This window comes from Acomys russatus, chromosome X (assembly GCF_903995435.1).
Source record: "Acomys russatus chromosome X, mAcoRus1.1, whole genome shotgun sequence".
NCBI classification, from domain to species: Eukaryota; Metazoa; Chordata; class Mammalia; order Rodentia; family Muridae; genus Acomys; species Acomys russatus.
This window is the reverse complement of record NC_067169.1, coordinates 123,350,522-123,374,162: the sequence shown is the minus strand read 5'-3', so window position 1 is coordinate 123,374,162 and position 23,641 is coordinate 123,350,522. Positions and strand designations below refer to the sequence as shown.

Below are 23,641 nucleotides of genomic sequence, written 5' to 3'. Positions count from 1 at the left end.
GGCCATTACTCTGTCTTAGCTTTGACATCAGGGACCATGAATAGAAGTCCCTCCCGTAGGACTATTGCCAGTGGGGAACCAAATCTCATAGAAGGCACAGCATGAATAAAGTAGATGGTTTTGAAATGCTTTATTAACATCAAACAGCATAGTGTGGAAATGAATACTAGTGTCCTCATGTTTTCACAGAACAGTCATCACCAACAGCACAAGTCATCCTAATTCTTTTCGTTGTGTGAACAGTGGAGGGGATATGAAGGGAAACAGCAGAGACAATTCAAGAGCATCTGAAGTTACGCATTACCCTGGAAGCTGCAGGTACGAAGGCAGCATAGATGGTAACTCAAGTTGAACAGCACTGTGCATGTCAGGGGTGGGTGCTATGAAAGCTGGGCTAAGGACCACAGCTCAACACACATTTGCTTTACTTATAAGGGAAATACTTTTAAACTGTTACTTCTACATTGTTCCTTAATCCACTTAAATTCAGTCTTATGAGAAAGTTCAGTATCAGGTGGTTGTCTTGTTAGCTAGTCTGCCATTTAAAATTTTGTAACCCACTTTGGTGGTTAAAACAGCTGATATTTGTATATGTAGTCACAGATTAAAGGGAAATTTGAATTTCTGAATGAGGAATAAAGGTGGTAACTGCTTTTGCCTTTAAGGAGAACAAAGCACAACATTTTTAATCTAAGTAATGGTTTTGGTACAAAGCCAACAGCTAAATAATTTTGTTTGTTAAGAAGCACTTCACAGCCACAATGATGTGTCTAGAACTAATTCCAGAAAAATCTACCACTTGACTAGATCTTCTCTTCCAAGGCACATTCATTACCGCCAGCTGACGAACCATCATGTGAGGCTCCACGGAGACGGCTGCACAGACAGCTTCTCCAATGCCACCTATAGGAACAAGGATGTTAATATCTTTTCTGCAAATGGCTATATAGACTTTAATCGCTGGTCTGGGGGCAAAGTACTTTTGCTACTTACTGATCCACCCAAATAGTCATGTTCCAACTAGCTGAAGGAGTTCTCGTGTTTCTAACTCCACCTCTCCCAATCATCCCCTCTACACACAGGGGCTACTCTTAACCTGCTCTCTAGTGATTTGTGAAGTTTATGGCACTGAGATTCTTAAAGCTGTCAGGAGCCTGAAAACCACTAAACACAAGGAACAGTATCAAAGAAAAACGACAGCTAGCTTGATACGGTGGCCTTTCTTTGGTACAAACTTTCTATTACCTCTCTCTCTTCATGGGTAACCCCTGTGCCTAGATATGTGTACAAACAATGCAGACTATGATAAGTGCTTACTTTTCTGCTGAGAGTCAGGTGAACTTTGGTACAAATGTCTGGTAGAAGACGTCAACACAACAAAGTCTCAATAGAATCATGGGGTGCCCTATCTCTGACTATGTGTACCCTTGGGCAGACATGGTCTTTGTAGGAAGTGTTCTGGTCTTTTTTCCCCCTGAGACAGGGTTTCTGTGTAGCCTTGGCTGTCCTGGACTCCCTCTGTAGACCAGCCTGGCCTCGAACTCACAGAGATCCACCCGCCTCTGCCTCCCGAGTGCTAGGATTAAAGGTGTGCGCCACCACACCTGGCTTAGGAAGTGTTCTTTAGGCCCTTTGTGGGGGTATGTATTTCTCCCATCTTTATCAGAGAACTATCCAATGAGATGTAGTTTTAGGGCTTTGTGTCATAAAAACAGAATATTGTCTCTCCTACCTATTTTCTAGGCCCAAACACAGCCCAAGCCTTATCTCCCTGAAATACTCTTATTTTTTGTCACTTGCTGTTTTGTTTGCAAGGATCTAGTTGTTTTTGAGACAGGTCTATGCATCTTTAGCTGGTCTAGAAGATGCTATGTAGGCCCAGCTGACCTCAAACTCAGGGATCTACCTGCCTCTGTCTCCGTCTGAATAGTACATTAAAGTTTGTCCCACCAAGCCTGGCTCCAGGAGCTAGTTTTTCTTAGGGGCTGGAGAGATGGCTCAGAGGTTAAGGGCACTGGCTCTTCTTCCAGAGGTCCTGAGTTCAATTCTCAGCAACCATATGGTGGCTCACAACCATCAATAACCAGATCTGGTGCCCTCTTCTGGTGTACATGCAGGCAGAACACTGTATACATAATAAATAAATAAATGTTAAGAATGCCTGTAATCCCAGCACTCGGGAGGCAGAGGCAGGCGGATCATTGTGAGTTCCAGGCCAGCCTGGTCTACAAAGCGAGTCCAGGACAACCAAGGCTATCACAGAGAAACCCTGTCTCGAAAAACCAAAAAGAAAAGAAAAGAAAGAAAGGAAGGAAGAAAGAAAGAAAGAAAGAAAAGAGTTATAGAAGTGTTTGTGTTTTCCTGTCTACTGTTCATTTAGCCATCCCAATGTTGCTAACTGATCCACCCTAGTTGACTCGGCTCTATTATACGGACACAGAAAGAACATACAGACAATGTTCCATGTTCAAGAGACCATTCTAGGCAGCAGAGAGGCCCCTACATGTATGCACTTGTAAAGAGCATTAACAAAGGTATCCTGAACTAGTTGTAGGCTCCATAGGAAACATGGTGTATCTCTAGTTAAGCAAAACAAAAACACTTTCTATCAAAACAAACGTGTGAAACCATACCCAATGTACCCAACATACCTTCTGGGTAGTGTTCCTCCACGGTGATAATTCGGCCACCTGTGGCTTTTGCATTGGAAATGATGGTGGAAGTATCCAGAGGTTTAATGGTAAACAAGTCAATGACACGGACAAAGATATCTGGAGAACAGCAATATCAGCTTAGTTTAAAAAGCAGATACAAGGCAGGTGCAGAGGCGCACACCTTTAATCCCAGCACTCAGTAAGACAGAGGCAGGCAAATTGATGTGAATTCAAAGCCAGCCTGGTCTACAGAGCAAGTCCAGGACAGCCAGGGATACACAGATAAACCATGTCTTGGAAACAAAACCAAACAAAACCCCAAACCAAGATTTTTTGTTTTGTTTTGTTTTTTTGTTTTTCAAGATAAGGTTTCTCTGTGTAGCCTTGGCTGTCCTAGACTCACTTTGTAGACCAGGCTGGCCTCAAACTCACAGCGATCCACCTGCCTCTGCCTCCCAAGTGCTGGGATCAAAGGCGTGCGCCACCACGCCCAGCAAACCAAGATTGTTGTGAGCTCATGGCCATCCAGGACAGCCAAGGCTACACAGAGAAACCTTATCTCGAAAAAACAAAACCAAACCAAAAAGAAAAAGGAAAAATAAAAGCAGATACAGCTGGGTGGTGGTGCACAACTTTAATCTCAGCACTTGGGAGGCAGAGATTTATATTACATAACTGACATTCTACCTGTTGTCAGCTTATAACTTCAATGTTTACACAGTCAACTGACCTTCTTTAGAGAGCTTATCAGCAGCGACTAAGGCTTCATGCACAGTGACTCCTGCTCCAATAATTGTGACCTTGTCATTGTCACTATAGCGGACAACCTGGTATAAAACACCAACAAAACAAAATATGGGAAGATAATCGCAAAGACACACTGCTTCTGACCTAACACTAACAAATTCATTAGTTAAGTAATTCACAAACAAACTAGGTACAGTTGTACACATCTGTATCACCCGACACTCAGAAACTAGAGGCAGGAAGATTTCAAGCTTAAGGGCAGCAATGGCAATTTTGTGAGACATATCTTAAACCTGTAAGAAAGGGCTGACAATAGGCTAGATAGCTCAGCAGGTCAAAGTGTTGACCACCAACCCTGATGACCTGAGTTCTTTCTATTCCCTGGACCCACATGGTGGGAAGGGAGAACCAATCACACCTCAGCATTGTTCTCTGACCTCCACACAGGCAAGCACATTCAGACTGGATGAATCTTAATGCAAAGACAGACTCGGGATGCAGAGGCAGGTGGATCTCTGAGTTCGAGGCCAGCCTAGCCTACAAATTGAGTTCCAGGGTAGGCAGGACTGTTACACAGAGAAACCCTATCTTGAAAAAAAAAAAAAACCCACTGCTATCTGAATACTATTGTCAGCCTGGATTGAAGCAAAGGGTTCCTCACCTCCAAGCAGTGATGGTGAGGAAAAGCCTGGGACATTGCCACACACAAACACAATTAATAAATACAAATGCAAAACAATTGACTGGAAATGTGCCCAGAGATAGAGTATTTGCCTAGTGTGGGCCCTTGTCTGCAGGCAGAGGAGACGCTCCCTCCTGGTAAGCTTCAAGCTCGGACACGGACAGGACACGGGTGAGCGGACCCCCTGCTGACAACAACCCACTCAAATGTGTTAAAAAGGTAGTTCCGTGCAGATCCTAACCTGCACAAAAGGTGACAAAAGCTGACTCTTTGAAGAAAGGTGTCCTGGGAGTGTCTCCTGCTATTCAAATATGCTTAGTTTAAAATCCCAGGGACTGGAAGGTTTAGGAGCACCCCCCCCCCCCATATAGCTCTGTCCTTGTCCCTTTTTTAAGCTTAGTGAATTAAAATCTAGTTGTTTGACTCTGTTGTCTTTATTTTAATAAAGTGTAGTTTGGCCTTTCACAAGCCAGAGGGCCCCTTCCCCGCCCCTGGAAGGGATGCAGATTTCTCTTGTCCCAACCCGGCTGAGCCCGGCTGCCCTGCACTCCCTCTCTGCCCAGAAGGCCTTCTTCATGACCGGTTCTCAGGACATCTCAGGACAGAGCCTTCTTCAGCTAGCCTCCAGAAGGCTGAAGAAAACGCTGGGGCCAGATTCTCAGCCCAGCCTCCAGGAGAAAGGAATCCACAGCCTAGCATGCATAAGGACCTAGTCTCAATCTCTAGCACTATAAAAACCAAACAAGCCCTTCTCCTATAAAAGGATTCAACAGAGGTGGGTTCCACAAGTCTATAGTTCCCTGGACATGGGAGGGTGAGGTTTTCAAGTTTGAGGTTAGCCTGCAGTGTATAATGAAATACTGTCTCAAAACAAAATAAAAAGTTCAACAAAAGAGGCTCCAGTTGGAAAGAAGTCTAGATCCAGCAGGAAAGGTCACAACAGATTTAGCAAAGGAAATGCAACCAAAACATATTATGTAAGGGCTAGAATGGCTCTCTTTATATAATTATAATGGATACTACACAACACAGGAAAAGTTATGTCCTTACCTTGGCCTGTCCAATGCGAAAGGTTTCTTGGCTGGTGTAAATAATTGCAGTTTCTGCTTGGCTGGTACGAATGAAGCACAAATCCTGTGGCATAAGTGCAAACCAGAACCTCAGTTAAGAAAATCAAACTGTAACAGATGGAGACTACAGAAAACCACAGCCAATCAAAATGTAGAGCTGTGGAGGCCAGTTCCAATGGATACATCTACAAAATACTCCCAAATATAACTTTCTGGGAACACTGTAGAAAAGGGGGCGTAAAGACTGTAAGAACTGGTGGGGCTGTGTTGGCGCACACCTTTAATCCCAGCAGTCGGGAGGCAGGGGCAGGTGGATCACTGTGAGTTTGAGGCCAGCCTGGTCTACAGAGTGAGTCCAGGGCCAGCCTGGTCTGAAGAGTGAGTCCAGGGCAGCCAGGGCTACACAGAGAAAATGTGTCTTGAAAAACAAAAACAAAAATGAACAAACAAAAAAGACTGTAAGAACCAGGGAGTGTGCAATGAGACTGTGTCTCCTATGTTAGAAGCTACACCCATGTAGTCTCACCAACATGTCTGTGTAAACATGTGCTGAACAAGGACAATAGACAAGCTAATGTGGATATGAGCAGGGAAGCCTAGAATGCCTCAACCCTAGACAAAAAACTAGAGGCAACTAAAGAATGAATGCTGAGAGCAGGAGAAATAGTTTTCCTCAGGGAAGATCACACCAATTGATTATCTAATACCAAATGGCCAGCTCCGAAAACATAATCATACTAGTAACTTATCGACTGACCAGGTTATATTTAGAAATATACAAAACACACACACACACACACACACACACACACACACACACACACACACACCAATTTAGTAAAACAAAAACAAAAAAAGAGTCCATAAATTTGAAAGAGAGCAAGGAGGAGTACACAGGAGGGTTTGGAGGGAAGAAAGAGAAGGGAGAATTACCAGCGAACAGGTCTTACGGCAATGAAACACGATGACAAAAATAGCAAGTTGGGGAGGAAAGGGTCATTTGGCTCACACTTCCAGATCACAGTCCATCACTGAAGAAAGTCAGGACAGGAGCTCAAACAGGACTGAAACCTGGAGGCAGGAGCTGATGCAGAAGCCATGGAGTAACGCTGCTTACTGGCTTGCTCAGCCTGCTTTCTTATGGAACCAAGGACTACGTGGCTCCACCCACAATGTACTGGGCCCTCTCATATCAATCACTAATTAAGAAAATGCCTTACAGCTGGATCTCATGGAGGTATTTTCTCAACAGAGGCTCCTTCTTCTCTGATGACCCCAACTTGTGTCAAGTTGACACAAAACCAGCTAGCACAACATCTGACTTTGCTATTAAGACAGGAAAATCCCAAGCAGGATCCTAGTGATGTCCTCAGTGATAAAATTTCTATATTGTCCCATTTTTTCGTTTGGGAAGATTTCTAAAACGTACACTAATGTTTCCTGTCCTCATGGAACAACAACTCAGCACAGGGTCCTGACTCTTGTTGACACATTAAAGATGAATTTCACCACAATATAGTTAGTAATGACTTATTCCTTAAATAAACATGGGAATATGAAGTGAGCCATTCCAATGAGATGGTGTAAATGTAACTTTATTTTCAACTTGAATGTACACATTTTCAAGTTCAAGTACTATGATAAAAGATGTGCATAATCACACCTTAATCCCCGTCCCAGTTTTTATGTGAATTCTAGTGACCTGAATTTTGGTTCCCATGCTTGTGTAGCAAGCTCTTTTTCCACTGCGCCATCTCTCTAGCCCTATACTAGGCTTTCATTTGAACATTTTACAATCCCAATGCATTCATGTGCATAGTTACCTGTTGTTGTAAAGGTTGTAATTTTAAAAAGAATCCTGTCATCAAAATGTGTGTGTATGTGTGTGGGGGGGTGGTTTGCTTTTTGAGGCAGGGCCTCATGCATCTCAAACTGGCTTAAAAGTATTGATATAGCTGAAAATGACCTTGAAAATGTGGCCTTCCTGGCTCCATTCCCTGAATGTTATGGTTTTAGGCATGTACCACTGTGGCCAGTGTACGTGGTGCAGGGGATCAAACCCAGGGACTCATGCATGCTAGGTAAAATGCAGCAACTGAGCTACCACCTCAGCTTCTAGCACAAAATTTTATATTTTATGCTGGGAAGACAAACAAACAAAACTCATATCAGTTCAAAATTTGTAGTAGAGTCTAGAATCATTTTCTGACTAATATGGCATCCTTTAAACATACCTCAGTAAGCAGGGCATATTGGCCTACACCTGTAATCCCAGCACTCAGGAGGCAGAGGCAGGTGGATCTCTGTGAGTTCAAGGCCACCCTGGTCTACAGAGCAAGTCCAGGACAGCCAGGGCTACACAGGGAAAACCCAAAACAAAGAAACAACTGCCCCCCCCCCACAAACCAAGTATACCTCAGTATTGGCGGCTAAATAAACAGCATGTTCTGTGGAGATGGCATCACTTGGATAAAAAACAGTACAGTTGGAAACTGCTCGTAATATAGCCAGGTCTTCCAGGGCCACATGATTGTTGTTCTCACCTGAGAAAGCCACAGACCCACAAAAACATGAACACAACCTTAGGAGGAACCCACCACCAACTCCTTTCATTATTTTTGAGAAGCATCTACTGTTACTGCCCTGAACTACAGCATGGTTCAACATTTGCTGTAATTTACCTTGAGCTTTTACGTATTCATCTTCCTTGAAAGCTCACTAAACTATTTTGGGTTAGGCTAGCAAATGATCTTTTGTATCAGTAATCAGTTAGTTGTCTGGCCACACAGTACTACTATTGTCCAAGTTAAACCCACTGCTCTCTCTTTCCTAAATGTCAGGGACCCATCCTGCCCAATCTCTGATCCTGTATACTCCTCTCCTTAAGAGCATACCAAGGCTTTGTCTTCCTGTCTGTCTTCTACTTCTCACCCCAAAGAAATTAGATGTTTTTTTCAGACTGAAGTGTCTTATTTATTTTACCAGGCCTTTCAAGTTCTGGATAATATATTTTTGGGATACCCTAGGATGCTGCTGTAACTAAGGATGCCCTTGGATATATGGGATCAGTATACAGAATCACAATGTACATACAGAACGGCAGCATAGTTCTTTCAGGCTTGGAAAAGGAGTGTCTATCTAACCTCACAAGCCACTTGTCTCTGATTTTCAAATTCTCACTGAACCCAGTTTTAGTTAAAGATTCTCGGGCCCTTTCTCAGGCTGTTATCCCTGCCCACAGGACTGTGCTTCCATGCCTGGCTTGCCTTGTCTCTCAGCTATACTTGCTCCCTGAGCTACCATGTGTGTCTCAGCTTCATTCACCTAGCTGATTCTACTGCCAGCTCCAGCCAGAGCTGCTTTCTCTAGTTCAGTTCTCCCACAGAACCAACCCCTTATATGATTCCTGAATGCACATTGGTAGCATTCTAGCAGCAAATGTAAGCTGCTACAACTATCTAGATGACTCATGTTCTCTATGCAATGTCTGTAATTCATGAGCAGGATTTCCTACCATCTGTCAATGAAGAAACTCTTGTATACTTGCTTTTTTTTCCTTTTTTCTTTTTATATAGCTCCAGATCCTATTAGTCAGCAACAGTTTCTTTACTCTCTCAGGGCCACCTTTAGTTTTCTAAACTCTTGCTAGTTCCCATCTTTCTTCAATCCTTTCTCAAACTTTGCTGTTTCTACCAATATCTGGCTTATTAGTGATACTAGAATCAAGTTTGCATTCACACAATTTCCTGCATCATATTCCTCAAAGGTTCCCACTCCACAAAACAAAAAGGTGGAACACCAATCCTTGCTCTGTTTCTAGCTAGAAATGTGTTTAGCTGCTCACACTCTTCCCTTCCCTCTACCCAAGCTGCTCATTCCAATTAGCTTGTGACCACATAGAGGACAGAAAACAATTCTGGAATGTGTGTGTTATCCTTATCAGATCTGTTACATAGCAAGGCTCAGAAAGGCCCGCAGACAAGGATTTCTCAGTAAGTGAATGGGTACTTTGCAGTATCCAGAGTACCTAAAACATCTAAGACACAATACAACTTTTCAAAAATAAGTCCCTTTAGTGAACAGTAAGAAAATGCAAGGACTAAATAAAGCTATCAACACAATGATGTTCTGAATGCATACCAGTAGATACCCCACAATGGCAACCAATAAGGTTGATGTTGCTTTGAGAGATGGCTCCCATTCGGATCTGATCAATTACTTGGCAGAAAGAGGCAGCGAAGATGCAAGCAAAAGCAATGGTCCGGCCACGGGTGGCACAGCCTAGAGCCACATTCATCTAAAACACAAAGAACAGGAAGTAGAACATCCCTGGATTAGGCTTCATCCCCTCCCCATTAAATCACAGAGACTACCTGATATAACTCCACTCTATGCATGGTGAACTAGTCTTGCAGTCCCAGCATGTCTCTTTTCTGTTTTTTCTTACACACATCTGGTGGTATACATACCTCACACCTCTTAGAGACCAAGTGAGGAAATGGAGTGTCTGTCATCTGCCTACCTTCCATCTTGTAAAGGGCTTGCCGCTCCCTGTGGACAGTCTGCCCAGTGCTCATCCTGGATCCCAACATTCTGACTAGATGGTGTCTCCAATCCTTTGAATCCCCCTCCTTTCAACCATTTTTTTAAACTTTCTCTTAAATCCTGTTACCATTCAATTATGTGTTAATATCTTCTACTTCCATTTCCCTTCCTTCCAGAAACTGGCCCTAATTGGTTCTCCTTGACAGAAAACTTGTCAAAAGTCATCTAGTCACTGTTTCCATTTTCTTATTTTCTATTTACTCTACTTCATCTAAGCCTCCATTCCCATGAAAAACCATAAAGTTAAATTTTCCACATGAGGTCTCTTGACCTGGAGGGGCATCACAGTTGACCTCTTACTAGTATTCGGAGCAAATCACTTCTTGTTCCCAGGACCATAATGCTCCAGGGTTATGTGATGTTGTAGTAGCATCGGTCCTGCGGCCTCTGGCTGATGGCCATGTAGACTGAGCTCTCCAAGCTCTGTGCTCATCCTTCCACTTTGGGCCACTGGCTCTGGGAGACTGTCTGATGTGCACAATTAAAAAAAAAACCCTCTCCCTCCTTTTGACCCTACCATACCCATGTGTCTCTGCACGTGGTTGGGCACTCATGGAGACCACAGGGTCCGTTAGAGCTGGAGCTATAGGCTGCTGCCCAGAACTGGTATTGGAAAGCAAACCCAGGTGTTTTGGCTAAGCCATCTCTCCAGCCCCAGATGTGAACATTATTAATGTTTGTGTTCTTAAAAAAAAATTTATCTATTTATTTGTTTCATACACAGGGCTCTGCCTGCATGTACACCTGCAGGCCAGAAGGGGGCACCACATCCCATTATAGATGCCTATGAGCCACCATGTGGTTGCTGGGAATTGAACTCAGGACCTCTGGAAGAGCAGCCAGTGCTCTTAACCTCTAAGCCATCTCTCTAGCCCAATGTGTTCTTGTTATTTACATTTCCTTTAGAACCCTGGACTCATACTCTAGGAGGCTTTGAACTAGGACATGATATTCTCTGGGAGCAAACAAGAACTTTCCAAAGGGATAGTGGTTGCCGCAACCACCAAAATCAAGATACTTAATTTTTTTGAGACAAGGTTTCTCTGTGTAGCCCTGACTGTCCTGGACTCCCTCTGTAGACCAGGCTGGCCTCGAACTCAGAGATCTACCTGCCTCTGCCTCCCAAGTGCTGGGATTACAGGCGTGCGCCAACATGCCCCATTTAGGACTAAATCTTAATTGACTTGGCTTGACATTCATCTGCTATACAAAAGGGCCCATAGCTTCTTTCCCCACTATCTCTCTGCCAACAACCCTCTAGCTAACTGTCGGAATACATGCTTACACCCACCTTCATTTTACATTGGGTGGCATTCTGGAATATAAAACCTTCAGATCAAATAGTAAACAATTTGAAATAATGTTGAGTTAGGCACTGTGGCTCCAACACTTGGGAGGTAGAGTCATGAAGATCAAAAGTTTATGATTCATTTTCAGCTACATAATAAGTTCGTAGTTAGAAGTCTACCAAAGGAAGCTCCAAATACATGGCTTTCAGTCACCAATCACACTAGCAAGCTTTTTGATAGGAACGTCAATTAAAAAAAATACAGATTGGCTGGGTGGTGGTGGTGGTGGTGGCAGCGGCACATGCCTTTAATCCCAGCACTTGGGAGGCAGAGGCAGGTGGATTGCTATGAGTTCTAGGCCAGCCTGGTCTACAGAGGGAGTCCAGGACAGCCAAGGCTAACAGAGAAACCACATCTCGAAAAAACAAAAACATTGGGGAGAGAGTGAGGCACAGATATGCAGAGCAGATTTAGCTGCTTTGACTATTGGTATTCTTTCTTTTTAATACTTTGACAGTTTCTAACTATTAGTATTTTTTAATTAAAATTAATTTCTTGAGAAAGGGTCTCACTATGTAGCACTGGCTGACTTCGAACTCATAGAGATCAGGTGGTTTCTTAATCTATCTGTCCTTGGATGGCTGTAAAATTGTGTAGCTACAGGCTAGATGGGACAGAAAGGGTTCCTAGGGAACTCAGGACACTACAGATCTAGAGCTCTCAGCATGCTGCCTTCTATCTGTACAAACAGGACACCCAGAGGGTGTTTAGCAGTTTACACCCTGTCTATCAGACATAAAAAAACACCTCTTTGACTTTAGGTGACCACTAGTGTTTCCTGGAATTTTTCTGTAGAAAGCCTCTCACAGACTACTGATAGCTAATGAGAAAAGACTTGAGAGACCTGCATGCTACACTCACCATGGTTTGCTCAGCAATATGACACTGGATGAATCTCTCTGAGTATTCTTTCTTGAATATGTCAGAAAAACTGGAGTTGTTGTTGTCAGCATGCAGTACAACCACTCTGTCATTTTCATGGACCAGTTTAGCCAGAGCCAAAGCACATGCTTCTTGAGTAGATACCTTGAACAAAGAGTCAAAGAGTAAGAATTTCTTGGGAGTACAGTTAGAAGGAAGCTACTACTTTATAGTTATAAATTGTTATGTTTAACAAATTTATGATTTACCAACAGTCTCTTGCAGAATCATACATATGGAGGTTAATACCTATAACTGGAGAACTCAGGGAGGAGAATGAGTTCAAGTCTAGTCTGGGCTGTAGTGAGACCATACTTCAAAAAATAAACAAAACCCTCCCCCAACCTACCAACCCATCCACCCAAAACAAGAAGAAAATCAGAGTTAACTAAAGGAGGCACAATTAATTTTGCAGCTTATAACCATCAGTCAAATTCCATTATTGTCTACTAACTTGTTCATCCATAGAGATCAGGATAAACAAAGACTCTTGTGTATTATGGAAGAAAACATTAAAAAAAAATCATCACTTGGGGGAGGCAGAGGCAGGAGGGTCTCTGTGAGTTCGAGGCCAGCCTGGTCTACAAAGAGAATCCAGGACAGCCAAGGCTACACAGAGAGACCCTGTCTCAAACAACAAAACAAAAAATCATGATGATATATATGATGCTAGTCAATGCTCCACACTTTTGCCTACCATGTCATCAACTACATAAGCAGGAGGCGAGGTCATATTTATATCCATGATGTTGATTTCAGGTGAGTCCTCAAAAGGGGGCGGTGGTGCAAGAATCCTGTTGGTTTGTATCTGGCTCTCAATTAATTTGATAATTGTAGCTGCTGTTCCTTTTGGCATTGGTCTTCCACACCAACTTTCTGCATCCTCAACATCTGCAACAAAGCAGAGATACTCACTCCAGGTGCTTAATGAGTACCTGTCAGATCATCTGAAAGTCACCTTGAGAGAAAAGATGTCTGAATAGGAGTCACAGGAATAAGGACCCAACACAGACGTCCTGGGATGGAATTGCAGTAAGGAAGAGCAGGCTAAAAAAGGTCCTGTTGCTTTTGAGGGAGGCACTGTTTCACACGCTGTTAACTGGAGAGTTTAATGAAGGAAGCAAGGCTGGAAAGACAGACTGGGGAGAGTGGTATTATGTATGTGTACGAGTTTTTACCCAAAGCAAGATTGAAAACTACGAAAGGTTTAGGAGGAGAGTGAACGATCTTATGTGCTATAGAAAGATTGCTGGTGCAATACTGTGCTTGCAAGAGAGTCATCAGAAAGCAGACAATTTATGAAGCTGCTATAGTTCACCAAAAATGATGGGGACTTAGTGACTCTGTATGTAAGGCTGTATTTCTGAGGAGGACTCACAGATCAGTTTTATTCTAAAACATCTGTATTATTTAAAAATGATTAATCATAACTTCTTCAACTACTTAAACTTGAGAAACTAAATTTTAGGTAGAAAATTCCAGATGACAATCTTGAAATCTGCAGAGTTACATCTTGTATTATGTCTCTTTTTACCCCCCTAGTTTTAACTCTTTCATAGTCCTTCCCCTCCCCAGTAGATTAAGTGAATAAAAATGTAATAATGAAAGTGGAAAATCCTAATTGAAGGCCCCAGTTCCCAAGCTTCTGTTCTCTATGTGTTCTTCCAGATAGTGTGGGTCTAGACAAGTGAGTAACATCTACCAATTTACTCAGGGGCGTGCCCCTACACACAGCATAGTTTCTGACAACTAACGATATAAATCTTTCCTTGTTAAGGAACTGTTTCCTCTGGTGAACTGTTCCACTAGCTACTCCCTTACGAGGATAGAAAACCATTGTTGTTTTGTTTTTTGTTTTTTCGAGACAAGGTCTCTCTGTGTAGCCCTGGCTGTCCTGGATTCACTCTGTAGACCAGGCTGGCCTTGAACTCACAGAGATCCGCCTGCCTCTGCCTCTGGAGTGCTGGGATTAAAGGTGGGTACCACCCCGCCTGGTGAAAGCCATTGTTACTTGGTAGAAGTCTGGCCTTCCCATCCTACCCTAACCAGATATATTAGCTAGTGAGGTCAAGAAAAAGCAGCTGGGCTGGAGAGATGGCTCAGTGGTTAAGAGTGCCACCTGTTCTTCCAGAGGTCCTGAGTTCAATTCCCAGCAACCACATGGTGGTTCACAACCATCTGTTATGTGATCTGATGCCCTCTCCTGACCTGCAGGTATGCAGACAGGCAGAGCACTGTATACATAATAAATAAATAAATAAACAAATAAATCTTTTAAAAAAAGAAAGAAGCAACCTCTAGCATGTTACCAATATTAATACTCTTTATTAAGGAAATCAGCAGCCTAGTCAATGCTTCTTTTTGCCTGTTCTACTCCAAGGACAAATGTTTTCAACACTCACAGGAAAGAAACACTTACCTGGCATGCCTCGGGCCCTGAAGGTCTTGGCAACCACAGCAGTGGGCTTGCCTCTTACTTGAGCTGCCTCTGAGAACACATGGCATAGGGTTTTCACATCACGGCCATCAACCACGTAAGTATTCCACCTGTCATTGAACATCTTAGATTACAATGAAGAAGGAGGATGGGACAGAAAAAAGGCATAGCAACAAACTCACAATTACCCAAAGGCTTTAAAACGCATCTGGTAGGCATCAACACAGTGGTCCACAGATAAAGAGCCACCGTGTCCAACGTGATTCACATCACAGATTGCTATGAGATTGTCCAGATTGTAGTGGGATGCAAAGGCCAATGCCCCCCAGATGTAGTTTTCTGTGGACTCGTTCCCCAGAAGACAGAACACTCGGTAGCTAGAAACAAATCAAAAAATAGTTAGGACCCTTGTGGGGCCCACTTGGGCCATTCAAGCAAATGTATTTCAGGGAGATAAAGAAAAAAAGAGAGTGAGGGGGTGAGGGAGGAAGGAAGGAAGGGAGGGAGGAAGGGAGGGAAGAAGGGAGGGAGAGAGGGAGGAAGGGAGGGAGGAAGGGAGGGAAGAAGGGAGGGAGAGAGGGAGGAAGAGATTGACTCAGGGAGCAGCTTCAAAAACCCAATGTTCTTAAGACTATTTTCCTCATCAATCTTCCCTAGCTGAGGAAATGAAGTCTGAGCCTCATGAGACCATTGTTACAATTTTTAGCTGCTTTTGCTCCGTTTCCTGGTTTGTTAGCACGCAAGAGGAAATGAGAAAACAGAGCCCTGAAACATGCAAACAAGGTACATATACTTTGTTCAGAAAGCGCCATTAAAAAAAAAAAAAGCACTGCCACCTTTTTTTTTCTGAATTTAAGATGTATTTACAAGCCGGGTGTGGTGGCGCAGGCCTTTAATCCCAGCACTCAGGAGGCAGAGGCAAGTGGATGGCTGTGAGTTCAAGGCCAGCCTGGTCTACAAAGAGAGTCAAGGACAGCCAAGGCTACACAGAGAGACCCTGTCTTGAAACAACAACAAAAAAGATTTATTTATAACTATCATACTCCATGTATGAGTGTTCTCTCTGTGTGTATCTCAGGGACTGTCAGATCCTCGAAAACTGCAGTTACAGGCAATTGTGAACTGGCACGTGGGTGCTGGAAATCCAATCTGGGTCCTCTGGAAGAGCAGCCAGTGAGCTCAACTGCTGAACCACCTATCCTACTAGTCTTTAAGAAAAGTTATTAAATTCAAGGCACTAACTAAGAAAGGCTATCACGGGTGAAAATTTTTGGCAGCTCTGTGAAAAATGGAACAAGAAGGCTGCTAGGGGGTGTGGTGGAGGAAACACAACTAAGTACTTCCAAAAGGATTCTATGAGTTGAGACAAGATCTCCAATGATCTAGGTAGTTATCTGAGAGCCTATGAAAGAGAAGCACTATACCCTGGAAAGTTGAACCACTGGAGCTGTGGATTTGGGCTCACCACATGCAGCACAGGCTGCAGGAAGTCCAAGGTGTAAACCAGGCATTTCATTTATAGTACTGCTCATCAGCAGCAGATGAACACAGGTACAAGAAAGAGACCGTGAACCAACCCAGTAACATTTGGGGTTCCTAATGCAAAGTACATGCTGTTCATTCCACAGTGAAATTCTGCGAGACAAAACATGATGCCCTCTCAGAAAATACTAGTGTTCTAATACTGCAGTCACCACTAACATCCAAGCAGAGATGCTAGAAGAGTTGCACAGATGTCATTGGTTTACTGCCTCAATACTGTGTAACCAGAACTTTCAAAGCCATCATTCTCTTCTCAAACTAATGAGTCAAAGCGCAGGGGTGGGGTAGTGATTCTGGTAAGCATCTTACCTGGCTTGGTCAAAGTACTTGCCAGTATATGCCATCCCACAGGCAGCCCCGAGTCCTTGCCTTGGCCATCCTGTTGCCACATTAACAAATGGTACTCCCTGTAAGAGAATATAGGAACAGCTGCAGGACATAGGCTTTGGGCAATTTTAGGACTGAGTGCAGCAGAGGACAGCCAATGCTGTTACACAGAGAAACCCTGTCTGGAATATGGAGTAATCAAACAAATAAACAAACAAAAGCAACCAACCCCCCCCCCCCAAAAGGCAAAAAAAAAAAAAAAAAAAAAAAAAAAAACCACAAAAGTGCCAATGTCTGTGATTAATCACGTTCTGTAATTCTACTTCTCCTTAGCTAATATCCATTAGTTTATATATAGCAGGTAGGATTCCAGTTAAGAGACTTGTACTTTTAAAAGAGATACTGAACATTTAAAGAATTGCCTCAGAAGGACTCGGCCCATGGCTATGTCTGATACGCACTGTCCTAGTTGATGACTGATTTTGGAAGGCCCAGTTGCACTCTACTCTGGGCAGCACCATCCCTAGGCAAGGGGATCTGGACTGCGTAAGAAAGCTGGTTGTGAGCTGATGAAGTGGTGCATGCCTGTAATCCCAGCACTCGGGGGGCAGAGGCAGGCGGATCTCTGTGAGTCTGGTCAGCCTGGTCTACAGAGTGAGTCCAGGACAGCCAAGGCTGTTACACAGAGAAACCCTGTCTTGAAAAACAAAAACAAAAACAAGAAAAGCTGGCTGTATATGAGCTAGCGAGGAAAGCAAACCAGTAAAGCATCTTGAGTTTCTATCTTGACTTCTCTAAATGATAGAGTGTGACCTGGAAGTTTAAGTTGTTTTTGATGAAAGTAACATGCTCTGATTCCCAGATGTCTTATATGCCCTTGGATCACAGACCTGCAACACCTCTGCTTCCTCAAGAGTATGAGACTAGCCAGGCATGGTGGCGCACGCCTTTAATCTCTGTGAGTTGGAGGTCTACCTGGTTTATAGAGTGAGTCCAGGACAGCCAGGGCTATGCAGAGAAACCCTGTCTCGAAAGATGAAAAAAAAAAAGTATGAGACTATAGGACATATTGAGATTATCAGTGGGGGTATCAGCAAGAAGCCTTACATAGCACAAAGTCCCTGAAAAAGTTTCTTGGCCCACATTTCTTTTAGATAGGCTGTTTTTGTAGCTCAGCCTAGCCTGGAACTATGTAATTTAGGATGACCTCAAATTTGATAATTCTGTCTCAGCTGCGTAAATGTACAGATTCCAGATATGTGGCATCACAGCCAGCTAGGGGTCTTCTATTTTTCTAATCAACTATTATGCACTGAGTGGCACAACCTGGGGATGACAAGGGCTAGATTAAAGGTATGTACATCCCCAAAGGGAAAAATTAACTCCCAAGCAATGCTTATCTTTGTCCCAGCACTAAGTATGCTTCAAGAAGTTGTTCATACCAAGATCTTTTGACTACTTCCCAGGCCTGCTTAGCTGAAAAACATAAAAGCTGGTAAAATTAAAAGCCCTTCAGTTCTCGACTCTTGCAAGTCACCCTCAGTTTTCTGCAGATTCACCAAGGTAGATTTACTGAAGTCATCTGCCTCTTAAGCCAGCATAGGGAATGGGAGAAGTTAGGATCTGCCGATGTGGACTTTAGTACTAGGTGGAGTGAGGTAGAGTACCATCAAAGAAAAGATGGCCAGCTGCCATATGCCATCATTTCTGCAACACATGTCATATGGTTCCTAGTGGGCCTCACTAGAACAACCTTGCACTGAGAATAAAAAGCCAAAAGAGCAAATGGTCCACTTCAAGTGTCTTGACACATGGTGCCTTTAAAGGGTATGTTAAGAAGCAAATATCAAGGCAGGGAGACACCTATAATCCAAGAACCAGAGCTGGAGGTAGGAAGATAAGAAATTCATGGTTACCCTGGGCTACATAGTGAGTTGAAGGCTAGCTTAGGTTACATGAGACCTTATCTTCCTCTCAAAAAACTGTAAAACAAAAGCAAAAAAGAAACCTCGACTGCCTGAAAATAAACCCCACAAACGAAACCAGACAAGCAAACAAACAGAAAGCAGCAGTATTCATTTCCCTATCCTCAAACCTTTGAAATGACGAATCGGTCGTTGTTTGGGTTCTCTGGGTCGTCCTGTTTATATCTCATCGTGTAGAAGAACAGCACAGACATGATCTCAGAAGCACTGCTGCACGGTGTGATATTGCTGAAAGGCAGAGAGGATGCAAGTCATCTCTCACAGGCAAATGGTTCCCGATGGCATCTTGTATTTCTATGTGTAGCATCAGCACAATGTCTTTGAACTAGAAGCGGCAGTCATTTCCCCTAGCATGACTGAATTCAGGCAAGAATGAGGATTGGTGAGCCATGGCCTCCCATGCTTAAGACATTAAAGGCCACTTGAGAGGTCAGCAGCCTCCCAATCCCTCTTCTTCTCTGCACAGTCTGAACCTAGCCCTCCTCTATCAGAGGAGTAGCATGTACTTGGGCTTATTCTCAATTTCCAAGTGGCATGAGCATTCTTTCACTCATATGCTATCATCCGTAAAGCTTTCACATGCTTCACTCTATCAGAACCATCTATCTAACACAGCAAATGAATCTCAGTCTGTCTCTGTCTCTCTCTCTCTGGTTTTTTTGAGACAGGGTCTCTCTGTGTAGCCTTGGCTGTCCTGGACTCACTCTGTAGACCAGGCTGGCCTTGAACTCACAGAGACCTGCCTGCCTCTGCCTCCCAAGTGCTGGGATTAAAGGTGTGTGCTACCATGCCCTGTCAAATTTCTCTAGTTAAAGATTTATTTGTTTATGTAATTTATGTGCATGAGTATTTTGTCTGCATGTACTTTTGTACACCAGAAGAGAGTATCGGATTCCAGGGAACTATGGGTATATAAAAAATAGATGGCTGTAAGCCACCACATAGGTGCTGGGACTTGAACTCAGGACCTCTGGAACAGCAGCTATTGTTCTTAACTGCTGGGGCATTCCTCTAGCCCCTAAAATGACTTTTATAGGGATTAGAGAACAGGATAGGGAATAAAACTTACTCCTGAAAATATTTCTTAGCTATTCATTTGGCAGAACATTAATATTCAAAAGATCAGGAACTCAAAAACTTAACAACAAATTAAAGTGGGCAAAGACATAAAAAAGATTTCTTTAAAAAATTGGGCAAATAATCTAAATAGATTTTTCAAAGAAAGAAATGTGAATGGCCAACAAGTATATAAAAATATTTAGCATCATTAGTTATCAAGAAAGTATAAATCTAAACTACCCCAGGATACAAGAGTCTCAAGCTGGCTTCCAGCTTAGTGGTAGCATGTTCTCTAGCATGTGAGTGATCAAATTCTATTCCTAGCATCACAAAATCAAACAAACAAGCAAGCAAACAGCTACAATGAAATATCATCTCACCACTGCCAAAAAAAGCTATTGTTTAAAAAAAAAGAAGAAAAAAAAGAAAAAGAATTGCCTTGTAAAAACAGGGGCTACAGTTCAACTACCAGAACACATACCTTAAATCAATTTCTCTGTAATTGATAAAATTAAAAGACATTAACAAATGTATTTGCTTCATTTAAAAAAAGGCTTAGCCTGGTATAGTGGCGCACACCTCTAATCCCAGCACTCAGGAGGCAGAGGCAGGTGGATCTCTGTGAGTTCGAGGCCAGCCTGGTCTACAGAGTGAATCCAGGACAGTCAGAGCTGTTACACAGAGAGACTCTATCTTTTTATTGTTGTTGTTTTGTTTTTCTTTTCTTTTCTTTTTTCTTTTTTTTTTTTTTTTGGCTTTCAAGACAGGGTTTCTCTGTGTAGCCCTGGCTGTCCTGGACTCACTCTGTAGACCAGGCTGGCCTCGAACTCACAGTGATCCACCTGCCTCTGCCTCCCGAGTGCTGGGATTAGAGGTGTGCGCCATCACGCCCAGCTGAGAAACCCTGTCTTGAAAAATAAAAAGTCTGGTGTGATACCTGTAAGTGTTACCTCAGTAGGGGGTGGTGGTCTTGGGCCAGAGCTGGGATAACATTAAGACCCATATATCAAAAATGTAAAACAAAACAAAATCTTATGTCTCTTAATGTCATAGTCCAGGTTTAAGAGCAAATTATTTTTGCAGTGCTGAGGATGGATCTCAGGGCCTTTCACATGCTATTGAGATGCACTCCCAAACCCAGAGCAGGATAAAAAAATACATTCAAAGTACTTTGCATGACTACAAGGACATTAAGTTAGAAACCAACAGATAAACAGAAAACATTCAACAAAGTTGTGGAAATTAAATAATGAGCTCATCTATAAACCAAAGAAAAATACTACAAGGACAATTAGAAACAGATGCATGAAAATAAAAGCAAAAACCCAAATCTTATGCAGCAAAAGCAGTGCAAAGAAAAATGTATATATTTCTAAGAAAAAAAAAAAGAAAAAGAAAACCAAAAAGTTCTAGCATGAACTCACAGAGTCCCTCCTGCCTCTGCCTCCCAAATGCTAGGATTAAAGGTGAGCAGCACCACTTCTCAACTATTTTTTTTAAACAATTTCTAATCAGCAATCTAACTTTACTATTTAAGGAACTACAAAAGAACTAAACCAAAAGCCTTTAAGAGAAGGAAAGAATAAAGATCATAGCAGAAATAAAATATGGCGCAGCAAAAGAGGGAGAAAAATCTATAAAACTAAATTTAGTTATTTTTTTTCTGGGCAATGCTGGTGATCAAGCACTTTGCACTGAAGTACAACCCGCAGGATCCAAAGTTGGTTCTTAGAAAAGAATAACAAAGCTTTGGTTAGATAGAAAAACCAAATCTGAAAAGACTTAGGTAACTCAGAAAATGATAATGAGGCCATTCTATCACCCCTACAGAAATGAACAAGAAAAATTTACAACACTGTGAACAACTGTATCCTAAAAAAAACTTGTTAATCAAAATAATTTTAAAAATTCATAGAAAATCTAAAAAGACCTGGTTAGTATTAGGAAGTCTGAGCAGACATACAATTAGTAGCTTAGTTATTGAAGAAGTGTGGACAAGCTGAGGGTAGTAGTACATGCCTTTAATCCCAGCAATCAGGAGGCAGACTCAGGAGAATCTTTCTGAGTTCAAGATCAGCTTGGTCTACACTTCAAATTCCAGGACAGCCAGGGCTATGTAAAGAGACTGTATTTTGGGGCTGGAGAGATGGCTCAGAGGTTAAGAGCACTGGCTGCTCTTCCAGAGGTTCTGAGTTCAATTCCCAGCAACCACATGGTGGCTCACAATAACCTATAATGAGATCTGGTGCTCTCTTCTAGTGTGCAGTGAGAACGTTGTAAAATCAATCAATCAATTAATCTTAAAAAAAAAAAAAAAGAAAACTACCAAAACATTTAAAGGGAAGCAAAAACAAACCCCAGAGCTTATCTCAAAAAACCAAAAGACCAACCCTGCACCTCCCCAAACAAACAAAGGCAAAAAAAGATGAAAAAAAAAAAAAAAAAAAGAAAAAAAGGAAAAACTAAGAAAAATTGTGGGGAAAAAAAAAGAAAAAGAAAAAAGAAAGGAAAAACTATGAAGAAAAATTGTGGTCAAGCAGTGTTATAGGCCTTAATTCCAAACATTGGGGAGGCAGGAGAATTCTTTGTATCCCGCAGTTCAGGGCCAGCGTGGCCACACAGAAACGAAAAACTATAGACACCTATCTCTTACCAATATTGGTGAAAATTACCATCACTAATAGCAGTAAACCAACTACCCATTTTTTTTTCTTGAGACAGGGTTTCTCTGTGTAGCCCTGACTGTCCTGGACTCGCTCTGTAGACCAGGCTGGACTTGAACTCACAGAGATCCCCCTGCCTCTGCCTCCCGAGTGCTGGGATTACAGGCGTGCGCCGCCACACCCAGCCATTTTTTTTTTTTTTTTACGAGCCGTCAACTGTTTGCTCCTGAAAGCACACCCCTTCTGTCCCGCGTCCCCCATTTATTGCCGTCCTCGCGCCCTCTCCCGCAGCGCTGCCTGTGCGGTGCGCTCTCCACCGAGCCTGGTTTGCTTTGCATCCTAACGGCCGGCCGCCGGCAACCCCGGGCTGCCAAGTCATGACCTCCCCCCAATTCTACCGCGACTGCGTAAACCCGAAACTCCGTTCCCGCTAAAATGTGAAACTAGAGCTAGCTTGGGAAATGCCAGGGAACACCGGTCCTTCACTCGATTTGGTTCTAGATTTTTCCTTACTAAGGAGGTCTTGTGGGCTTCCAAGGCCTTTGGGGTGTACGACGCCTGCCGACAAGGCTGAAGAGGCCTGTACCTTACGGACATCTAGAAGCAGTTGGGGGGGGGGACGGAGGGCAGAAGGGCACAAAATGGAGGATAACGGCGGCTCCCCTTCACCTCACAGCTTCAGTAAGAAAGACGGAAGAACCGCGCGGCAAGGCCTTCCTCGGCAGCCTTACCTCGTCGAAGTACTTGTGGCCCTGATGCACCGGATTCGCAGGCGGTTGGCGATGTCCCGCAACACCTGCAGCGTGCTCTCATCAGGTCCAGAGGTGCGGGCCATGACGCTGCTCATCTCTGCCTTCCACATACTCCCTCCACGTCGCGCTCCGCTGCTCTAAATGGCCGCCTCAGCCTTGCGGCTCAGTTAAAATGCCGGTCCTAGCAGGGACTGATCCCGCCCCCCAACTCTGCCCGTCCAATCATCTGTCGCAAATCTGTTCCGGTTATGTGTGTCTCCCGCCAAAAGTAAGAATATCCCTCCACGACGCGTGCACTACTTTATTGTGTGGTGGCCTTCGGCCGTGTTCTGCCTCACTCTGCCGAACTCCACGCGTTCTGCCTCACAAACTGCACGTGAAGTCGTCCTGTTGCACGAGGACCAGTTCACTACAGGTCTCACTTTCCACAGGTCTTCCCATGCTTTCGTCGCGTGTTTACCCTTCCGCCACACGACTGTATGCCGCGTCTGTGTGGCCGCTTCAAAAGGATTTTGAAATCCGTCTCGTGCATTTTCAGCGCTATACAGACTAATTCTGTTTCTTTATATTTTTCTTTGGGTTTTCAGTTCCTCAAAAGGACTACCTCACATCAGGTACAGTTTTCCTTTGGCGGCAATGAAAAACAGTCCCGTAATTAGAGCGCAGTAGTGACGGGGGCTGTAGAGAATGAAGCGAGCTTTGTGAAACCGAAATACACGCTTTCAAGTAGTTTTAATAGTCACATTTCTCAGCTGCTGAGGCTAATTGGCTGTTTTGAGACTTTAAGATGGTTCTGAGCTATTTTCCTTTCTAGAACTTTCGGTCCAACAATCCCGGAGTGACTGTTT

At 43.3% G+C, this 23,641-nt stretch overlaps 1 protein-coding gene across 1 annotated transcript; it reads right to left on the bottom strand.

Annotated features, from left to right (window-relative positions):
* Window positions 1–166: 166 nt before the first annotated feature.
* Tktl1 (transketolase like 1) lies at window positions 167–22,906 on the bottom strand. Its single transcript, XM_051141327.1, has 13 exons — window positions 22,773–22,906; window positions 18,430–18,547; window positions 16,317–16,414; window positions 14,654–14,842; window positions 14,448–14,575; window positions 12,726–12,919; window positions 11,969–12,133; window positions 9,294–9,450; window positions 7,569–7,696; window positions 5,134–5,217; window positions 3,385–3,481; window positions 2,652–2,771; window positions 167–903 (listed from the first exon to the last, which is right to left on the bottom strand). Exons 1-13 carry the CDS (start codon window positions 22,901–22,903, stop codon window positions 722–724), a joined length of 1,791 nt encoding a protein of 596 aa, XP_050997284.1. The 5' UTR covers window positions 22,904–22,906; the 3' UTR covers window positions 167–721.
* Between the last annotated feature and the right edge of the window lie 735 nt (window positions 22,907–23,641).

Coding starts and splice junctions, on each gene's coding strand:
- Tktl1 (XM_051141327.1), bottom strand. CDS start 22,903: ATGTGGAAGGCAGAGATGAGCAGCGTCATGGCCCGCACCTCTGGACCT. Junction 12,134..12,725: donor CTTATGTAGTTGATGACATG/GTAGGCAAAAGT, acceptor TCTTTGTTCAAG/GTATCTACTCAAGAAGCATG. Junction 9,451..11,968: donor ATATTGCTGAGCAAACCATG/GTGAGTGTAGCA, acceptor TTTGTGTTTTAG/ATGAATGTGGCTCTAGGCTG.